Source organism: Bison bison, unplaced genomic scaffold (assembly GCF_000754665.1).
Source record: "Bison bison bison isolate TAMUID 2011002044 unplaced genomic scaffold, Bison_UMD1.0 scf7180017864238, whole genome shotgun sequence".
Lineage (NCBI taxonomy): Eukaryota > Metazoa > Chordata > Mammalia > Artiodactyla > Bovidae > Bison > Bison bison.
The window spans coordinates 6,503,489-6,513,630 of record NW_011494810.1 but is presented as its reverse complement, the minus strand read 5'-3'; the positions used below and the strand labels follow the sequence as shown (position 1 = coordinate 6,513,630).

At 33.9% G+C, this 10,142-nt stretch overlaps 1 protein-coding gene across 1 annotated transcript in view; it reads left to right on the top strand.

Moving 5' to 3' along the window:
- DTWD2 (DTW domain containing 2) overlaps positions 1–5,451 on the top strand; it is a gene marked incomplete at its 5' end in the record, with an annotated part of 73,504 nt that extends 68,053 nt beyond the window's left edge. The window contains one exon of the mRNA XM_010846649.1: positions 4,658–5,451. Coding sequence (XP_010844951.1) covers positions 4,658–4,828 — 171 coding nt within the window. The remainder of the gene's footprint in view (positions 1–4,657) is intronic.
- Between the last annotated feature and the right edge of the window lie 4,691 nt (positions 5,452–10,142).

The following is a 10,142-nucleotide window of genomic DNA, read 5'->3' as shown; positions in this document are numbered from 1 at the left end:
TCTTCAGCACTCAGCTTTCTTTATAGTCCAACTCTCACACCCATACATGACCACTGGAAAAACTATAGCCTTGACTAGACAGACCTTTGTTGACAAAGTAATGTCTCTGCTTTTTAATATGCTGTCTAGGTTGGTCATAACTTTCCTTCCAAGGAGTAAGCGTCTTTTAATTTCATGGCTGCAAATCACCATCTGCAGTGATTTTGGAGCCCAGAAAAATAAAGTCAGCCACTGTTTCTACTGTTCGCCCATCTATTTGCCATGAAGTGATGGAACCGGATGCCATGATCTTAATTTTCTGAATGTTGAGCTTTAAGCCAACTTTTTCACTCTCCTCTTTCACTTTCATCAAGAGGCTCCTTAGTTCTTCTTCACTTTCTAAGGGTAGTGTCATCCGCATATCTGAGGTTATTGATATTTCTTCCAGCAATCTTGATTCCAGCTTGTGCTTCTTCCAGCCCAGCGTTTCTCATGATGTACTCTGCATAGAAGTTAAATAAGCAGGGTGACAATATACAGCCTTGATGTACTCCTTTTCCTATTTGGAACCAGTCTGTTGTTCCATGTCCAGTTCTAACTGTTGCTTCCTGACCTGCATATAGGTTTCTCAAGAGGCAGGTCATGTGGTCTGGTATTCCCATCTCTTTAAGAAGCCCCACCTTACAGAAAGGGTCAAGCTGAACATAAGGTCCCAAAGCAATAGTGAGGTCATTAAGTTCTCATTCTTTTTGCTTTGGTCACTTGCGTTAGTGGTAGTGACCAGGAGTAGAAAAAGGATGTTTGATAGTCAGGTATGTTATTTGGGAGGTTCTGATAAGATGAACAGCAGGAGCATGAGCAGAAAAAAAGCATAATGAGACATCCCAAGTTGCTTATTATTGCATCTGGCTGACAATTAGCTTTCTTAGTGGGAGAACTCCAAGTCATCCTGTTTAAATCTAGCTGCAGTAAAAAAAAAAAAAAAAAAAATTGGTGCATGCTTCTGAGAAACACAATTAACATCTGCTCAGAAATAGGTGTTTTCTTTCTTTCCTGGGAAGGAAAGCTATAACATGCCTTTTCCCCCCAATAATCTTTTATTAGATGTATTCTAATATAACCTTAAGATAATGAGGGGAGAAAAATGACTGTTTTTCAGCTGGCTTTATTCTGTAGAGGTGGGGCTTCTCAAAATAAAGCACTTGGCATAGAATGGCCTTCTTAGTCTGTTGACTCATTCTTTTCCTTTATTCTTGAGCAGTTTTCAGACATTGGGAAATAGCATGATACAAGTTTTGAAGCAAGTTTGAATTAGAATTTTGTTGCTTGTCATCATCAGTTTTTACCAGAAGGCAATTCATGTAATCTCTTTGTGGCTGCTTTCTTATGTGTAATATATGAGAAATAGTTACCTCATAATATTGTTATGAGAAGCATAACATAGGGATACTTTATGTTAAATGCCTGACACCAGACTCTTCAAGAAGATTTCATTGTTTTGCCTTTCCTTGTCTCTCATGTTCTTATCTGTAGATTGAGAGAAAAATTGAACTGAAAGTTGGTGACTTTCATTCTGCTATTGTAATATGTACCAGGGTTTTTCATACTTTGGAAGCCTTATGAACTTTTATAACTAGATGGGGCAAGCCTTTGTGCTGTAGCCAAAATGCCTTAGTTCTACTCCATCATCAGAAGCTAGTTATAATGGTCTTTTGAAACTGTTACTTTGCATCTATAGACAAGGGGTTTACAGAACCCTGATTTTCCCCCAAATAAACTTTTCAAAATTAGCTACTTTTGTAACTAGAGGATTTTTTTGTTCTTCTGAACAAGTAAACCTCTCATATAGCTTCACATTGCCTCAGATATAATCTTATGAATGTATAGAGAAAAATGATCCTTTGTATCAAGTTGTATGCTAAGCACTTCAAATGTATCATTATAGCCCACCATAATAATAACCGTGTAAGATGGACTTTGCTGCTGCTGCTAAGTCGCTTTAGTCGTGTCCAACTCTGTGCGACCCCATAGACGGCAGCCCACCAGGCTCCCCCGTCCCTGGGATTCTCCAGGCAAGGACACTGGAGTGGGTTGCCATTTCCTTCTCCAATGCATGAAAGTGAAAAGTGAAAGTGAAGTCTCTCAGTCGTGTCTGACTCTTCACGACCCCATGGACTACAGCATAACCAGGCTCCTTTCCTCACTTTACAGATAAAGAAAGTGAGGCAAATAGATATTACCTAATTTATCCGGAAACACAGCTGGTGATTTTATCAGTACTTAAACTCCAAAATCAGAATGTCATAATGCACTCTGTACAGTGGGGTTTCCAGTGGGACCTCTACTAATAATACTTAGGGATGCAGGCTGATGGATGCACCATCTAGACACATCATTCTACTTTTATCAAGGAAGGAGTGAGAGGACGTGGGGAATCATTAACCACTTTTAAAGCACCTGTCCAGAGATGATGCACACTATTCATGCTCATATTTTGTTAACCATGTCAAGTTATATGGCCATACCTAACTTAAGAGCAGACTAGAAAAATGCAGTCTGATCATGTATCCTGAAAGAGGACTGGTGTATTTGTAAGCAGCCCTAGTGATTATCATAAATCTGTCTATCTCCAAAATTCATTCTCTTAATTACTTCAGAGAATTAATAGAATCTTATCTTCGGGAAGTAAAAGTTGGAAACCCTTATAGGAGTTATAGGAGTATTATAGGAGCATTACTCTTCTATCATGAAGAATCTAATAAATGTCATAGCATAGCAATAGAAACTTCAGTTGTCTTAGTCTGTATATGGTCCTGGATGTGTGTCTCTGATATGATGTTTCAGGATCCAGTCACTTCCTTTGTTGACCCTAAAAGTAACATATAGTCATTTCTGTATTTCTTCTCTTGTTTGAAGAATTGAAGATACTAAAATTATAAGAACATACCAGAGACTTTCTGCAGCAATGTCAGAGCTTTTTCTAATATGTTTGTCTTTTTCTTATTGGTGTCAGTTGGGAGTTTCATTTGGTTGCATGTAACAGAGCCCTTACTACAGTGGTTGAACCATATATGGGCTTATTTTTCTCCTGTGAATAAGAAATGCTGAAGTGAGTCGTCCAGGGCTGGGGATGCAGCTGAAAAGGACATCAGAGACCCAGATTTCTTTTCTTTCTGTTCATCATTGTATGTTTTTGGTTCTAATCTTAATTTTTATTGCCCTGTAGTCACATAATGTTTATCTCACATCTAACAGTCATGTTCCAGATATGAAGAAAAGGCAAAAGCCTACGATGCCTGCTAAATCTGTCCTAATCCAAGGCCTTCCACTTATCTTGTTGGATAAACTGTCACTAGTTAGTGTAGTATTGCTAGTTGGACACATTGCCACCTTGTATGAAGTTTTGGATTTTTTTGAAATTAGGAAGAAAAGAATGGATATGGAAAAGCAACTATCAGTGAGTACCACATATTCGTAAGAATTCATTGTAAATTAAAACTTAAAAGCCCTTTGCTACCACTTATGTTGTACATGGGGAGGGAATACATTTTTACTTAGACACTGTGAAATTTTTGTTGTTAAATCTATCTTTAGATTTGACTATCTAACTAAAAAGATCTGTGTATCTTTTTATTTTTTCAAAACAATCTGCACAATCAGGTTTGTTATTTAAAAGCGTTAGATCAGGTATCTCAGGCCCAAGGAAAGAATCTGATTCAAATATGTTTAAAATGCTGGCTTAATCTTTTAATTTTTTCCTAACTTTTGAATTTGAATAACTTCAAAGACATTATGGCAGCAGCAGCAGCAGCAGCAAGGACATTATGCTCCAGTTGTTTTACAACCTTCACTATTCTTGTGCTATCTTATGGGTCCATCTAGATCACATGTTTATGTTTTATGTCTGGCTCTGTAGGTATTTGAGTTTAGACAGCTATGTATACAATTACAGTTATTTCAAATGCACCCAAACCTGAATATCTAACTGGTATGTGGGCCTTGGGTGGGCTTCCCCCGTGGCTCAGCAGTAAAGAATCCACCTGCAATGCAGGAGACACAGAAATGCAGGTTTGATCCCTGGGTCGGAAAGATCCCCAGGAAGAGGAAATGGCAACCCATTCCAGTATACTTTCCTGCAGAATCCCATGGACAGAGGAGCCTGGAAGGCTGCAGGCCATGGGGTCGCAAAGAGTTGGACACGACTGAAGCAACTGAGCATGCATGTAGGCCATGGAGTAGTGTGAGAGAATTAGTAAACTTATCCATTGCTGCAATCATCTAATTGTTATCAAGTAGCAGGAAGCTTGTGTTAGTCTGTGATTGAAACTGAATTAACTAATTTGTACTGAAATGTCTCTTTTAGTCTGCTTGTTACAAATCAGTTATTATAATGGCACCAATTTTTGTACTGTTTGAATATATTAAAGTATAAAACTAAGTTTAGACTTTATCACCCATATAGAAAATTAGTATTTGTATCTTCTTACTGGAATTCCTTAGTGGTATGTAAGGTATGAATTTATATGAATTATTCATTTAGAAATTATCATATATTTATTAGAGTATCTATTGCTTTTCATAGTTAAGAGCTGATAATAAAATATAATAATACCTGTTTCCAGAGAAAAAATTCATGATTTGTCACGCTTGTGTATGTTTCTTTTTTTTTTTTAAACAGACATTGCTTCGCCCTCTTCAGGCTTTATGCTCTTTCCAGCTTCAGCATGGTGCTCAAATTCGCCTCAGCAAGGAACATCTTCTGAAAAATGGATTATATCCTAAGCCAATGCCAAAGAACAAACGCAAACTCAGGAAAATGGAACTATTAATGAACAGCGTTAAAATTTAGTACAATTGTTCTTATGGTGCTAGTTATGATAATCTGCAGCTGACAATACCAGGTTAACTTTTTTATACATTTTAAGTCTGTGGGTTTTTGTCTAAAGAATTAAGAGTTACATACTAAACTTACCTAGAAGAAGAAAGTAATCCAAATAGCCATAAAAACAAATTTCACTTACTCAATGGAAAGCAGGATTTATTTTATTCTATATTGTTTTAAAAATGTACCTCTAATTTTTTTTTTTTTCGAATCAGTAATTTGAAATGTGATTAGTTAGTTTAGCTGGGTTAGAAGTTCTTATTTATAAAATGGAATGAAAGGAAAATGGTATGCCTGATTGGTTCAGTATTGTTTCTATGGGTGTTTAATTACGTAGAGACCTACAGTAGAGGATACCTATAGCAAGTTACAGTCTTGTACATGAGCTTTATAGCTTGAAATAAGTAGCAAAAGAAAATGATAATCAAGTAATTTAGGTTGAAATTTTATTTCATAAATAAGTATTTAGGAACTAAACTTGAATTCAGCTAATGTGATTTAAGTGTGCTATTAATTGCCCTAATTTTAAAAGTTAAAGTATGATTAGAAAAAGTACATTCGATATATAACATTATATTATTATGTATATAATAATATATATTATTATTGGTATTTATATACAGTAATGATTTGGTATTTCTATACATTGCAAAATGATCACTACAGTGTAGTGATCTGGTTAACATCTGTCACCATGCATAGTTACAACAAATTTTTTTCTTGTGATGAGAAGTTTTAAGATTTACTCCATTAGCAACTTTAAACTATACAATATAGTATTACTAAGTATAGTTGCCATGCTATATATTATATCCCCATGACTTAAAAAATGGGCCTTTTTGACCTTCTTCACTCATTTCATTCCACCCTCACTTCTACTTCTGCCTCTGGAAAACACCAGTCATGTTCTGTTTATCATAGAGCTTGTCTTTATATAAGCTTCCCCCCTCCCCAGGTTCCATATATAAGTGATATCATTTCTTTTTCTTACTTCACTTTGCATAATACCCAGAAGTCCATCCATGTTTTTGGAGATGGCAAGATTTCATAATTTTTTATGGATAAATACTATTCCTTTATAGATCTACACATATTAATATATATATGTATATGTATGTATACTTACGTATATATATACACACACACACACACACACACACACACACACACATAGACAAACACACACACATGCACACATGTGTCTGTATCACATTTTCTTCATCCACTGATGGATGCTTAGATTGTTTCCTTGTCTCTGCTATTGTATATAATGCTGTAATGAACATGGAGGTGCATATATCTTTTCAAGTTAGTGTTTTCTTTGGATAAATACCCAGAAGTGGGGTCACTGGGTCATATGGTAATTCTGTTTTCAATTTTTGAGGAGCCTCCATGCTGTTTTCCATAGTGGCTGCATCAATTTTTATTCCCACCAATAGTGCACAAGGGTTCCCTTTTCTCTATATCCTTACTAGCATTTATTATTTATTGTCTTTTTGGTGATATGGCCATTCTAACAGGTGTGAAGTGGTAGCTCTTCGTGGTTTTTATTCGCATTTCCCTAATTATTTTGTGATGTTGAGCATCTTCTCATGTACCTGTTGGCCATCTATATGTCTTCTTTGAAAAAATGTCTGTTCAGATCATATGCCCATTTTTAAATTGGATTTTTTAATATTTAATTTTATTAATTATTTATATATTTTAGGTATTAATCCATTATTAGTATGTGACTTGCAGATATTTTTCCCTGTTTAAGTAGGTAGCTTTTTCATTTTGTTGATGATTTCCTTTGCTGTGTAGAAGTTATTCAGTTTAATGTAGTCCTACTTGTTTATTTTTTGCTTTTATTGCCTGCCTTTGCTTTTGGTGTCAGATTTAAAAAAATCATTGCCAATCCCTATGTCATAGAGCTTATTGCTTATGTTTTCTTCTAGGAGTTTTATGATTTCTGGTCTTACATTTTAGGTCATAATACATTTTGAGTTGATCTTTGTGTATAGTGTGAGATAGTGGTTCCGTTTCCTTTCTTTTGCATGTGACTGTATGTGGCTGTTTAGTTTTCCCAACAGCATTTATTGAAGAAAATTTCCATCCTTTATGGTAGACTAATTGACCATATAAGTGTGGGTTTATTTCTGGGTTCTCTATTTTGTTTCATTTGTTTTGTGCCTGTATTGTACTTTTTTGATTACTATAGCTTTATAATGTATTTTGAAATCAAGGAGCATGATACCTCTAGCTTTGTTTTCTTTCTCAAGATTGCTTTGACTGTTTAGAGTCTGTTTTGGTTTCATACACATTTTAGGATTATTTGTTCTATTTCTGTAAAAATGCCACTGGAATTTTGATAGATAAAGCACAGAATCTGTAGATTGTCTTGGATAGAGCTGTAATTTTTAACCAGGTGCGTGCCATTTTGAAATAGCAAACATTTTCATTTTTATGCAATCTGAATAATTTTAGATTTCTCAGTATTCATTGAACAGATTTGTTGACTGTGATACCCTACTGATATTGAAGTTTTCACATGGAAATAACTGTAGAATGTAAGACTACTATAATTTTGAGAACAAATTCAAATATTTTTAGTGGGCAAAAGCTTTCAATTTAAGAAAATAAATTTTCCTGTCCTCTTGGGAAAATATTTATGGGGATTTTTATATAGAATAAGAGATGTATATGTAGTGTACATGTATTTCTAACTCACATTTACTCCAGTTATATACACATTTAGGCAAGAAGAGGGAGTTCTGGTTTTTTCTTTACTACTAGAGTTTCCTGTATATAGTTTGGAGTTGTAAAGAAAAACTAAACATTAGATTTAAAAGTAAGCTTTATACTCACACACACACATATTTAATTTTTCTAGCATACAGAGCTTTTTAAAGTCACTTATTCTCATTAAGCAGTTTTAAATACATTAAAAAAACTATCATTATTAATATTTTTAGTTACTAAAATTTTTCAAAATGTGTAGTATTATGTGAGAATTTAACAATCTGACTTTTAAAAGTTGTTACTTTTTTTTATTATATTAGTTGACTTTTAACTTCAGATGCTTTGTATTTGGTTGAGTTGCCTGGACTAGTTCCAGATTTTGTGGATTTGTAGCTGATAGAAGACTTTACATGTAGACTCTACACTTTGATGTAGGGTAGATTATTTTCTGAATTGTTATTTAAGCCATGTGGTTAACTCCGGAGAAGGCAAAGGCACCCCACTCCAGTACTCTTGCCTGGAAAATCCCATGGACTAAGGAGCCTGGTAGGCTGCAGTCCATGGGGTTGCGAAGAGTTGGACATGACTGAACGACTTCGCTTTCACTTTTCACTTTCATGCGTTGGAGAAGGAAATGGCAACCCACTCCAGTGTTCTTGCCTGGAGAATCCCAGGTTTGGGGGAGCCTGGTGGGCTGCCGTCTGTGGGGTTGCACGGAGTCGGACATGACTGAAGCGACTTAGCAGCAGTTAACTCAGAGAGTCACTTATATAAAGGTGACTGTGTGTGTCATCAGCCTGTTTGTGGTGGGTTAAAAAATCGCTGTGTATTGTGAAAATTTTATGTACACAAAGTATTGAGGACTACGGTATACAAAACAAGTCACAGTGCTTAGCAGCTTTCTGTAGCTTAGGTTATAAAATGTATTATATGGAACATGAGAATTTTATTAAGAAAAATTATGTCCCCCCACTTTAAGACTCCAAACCAGCTTTCCTTAGCTGTAACCATTACAATATTAGGGTCTTTTCCCTAAGATTTTGGAAGGAGGAAGCTCTTCACCACCACTGTTGTCAGTGAATTATGTAGAAGAGCACTTTCATATGGCTTTCTTCATCACATATCCCTTTCCTCATCACATATCCCCATTTAATGCACTAAACTGGCTGTTTAAAAATGTGATTATGTTAATAGAGAATCCTTTCCACTGAATGATGTTGAATTTCAGAAAGGTAAATTGTTGATCATGGATACAACTTCATTGGTGTAGAAGTAAATGTTATTGATTCTCTAAGTAAAACATTAGTTTTGACTTAGTAAACTTAAAAGTTTTATATAACTGGATTTTTACTATATAGAGTTATTCCTTAAAAATAGATAGGAGTTTTTAATAAATTTTTATAGATAATTGGATGTTTTTATAGATTAGTAATACTGTGCTTTTTTTTTTTTTTTGGTAATAATGTGTTTTAGATGTGTGAAACTTTGAATCTAATTGTTTGTAGCACAGGATAAACCACTGCCTCTTAATTCCTTTAGCAGTTTTAGTAGATTATAATAGATTAAAATTTGTGCAGGAAATCAGTGCTCCTTAACTTACTCTATGCTGATGACTTGGCTTCCTTAGTTTATTAAAAAAGCATATTAGAGAAAAATTGTTTATTAATCTTTAATAATTGTTCACTTGAACTAACAACATAAGAATTATTTTTTAAAGAGATTTTATAGTGTAAGGGATTAAAAACACTGAAATAGATATTCTTTGAATAAGAGATTATAATTTACTGTTACTTAAGAATATACTGAGGAATTCAGACATTTTTAAAAGTACATATGCCTCAGTATTATTTTCATCACAGATGAACTCTTCATTAATTTTGTATGCTAAAAGTATTTATCCATTTCTGTCTCCAGATATGTTATTTGCAAGGTGAAAAATCTCTTATTACATTTTTTGCATATATTTAATTTTATGGGAAACATAATTGATATGAAAAAGGCAATAACTTACAATGTGAAAAATATCAGATTTTATAAATGCATATTTTTAAAGCTTTATTAAATAATTTTATTTATAAAATTGCATCTTTCTTAATATAATCAATGAAGAAGCAGTTAAAAATATACATGAAAAACCATGATTTTGAATCTAAAATGTAAGCTTGCCTTTTCACATCTCTGGATTATCTGCAATTGAAATGAAACCAGTATTTTAACATACAATTAATAGTATTGTTTAGTAACTCTTAGAATTTTTGCAAATTCAAATTCTATGGGGCAGACAATGACAGATACTTTCACCCATGATGGGTAGTCTTTTATATAAGAAAAATATTTAGTGAATAAAGTAAAAATAAAAATGAGTAGAAACAGTATCTTTCAGGCAAAATATATTAACAAATTGGCTATTTCTTTAATTTATAAAGGGTTCATTCAGTAAGTTAAAGTGGGAAAAATGGATTATGATGTTACTTTTTGATTTTTTAATTTGTGCTAATTGATTTCATTACTTTTCAGAGTATTGGTCTTCATTTTAGCTTAACGTTTATTAATGTTTATT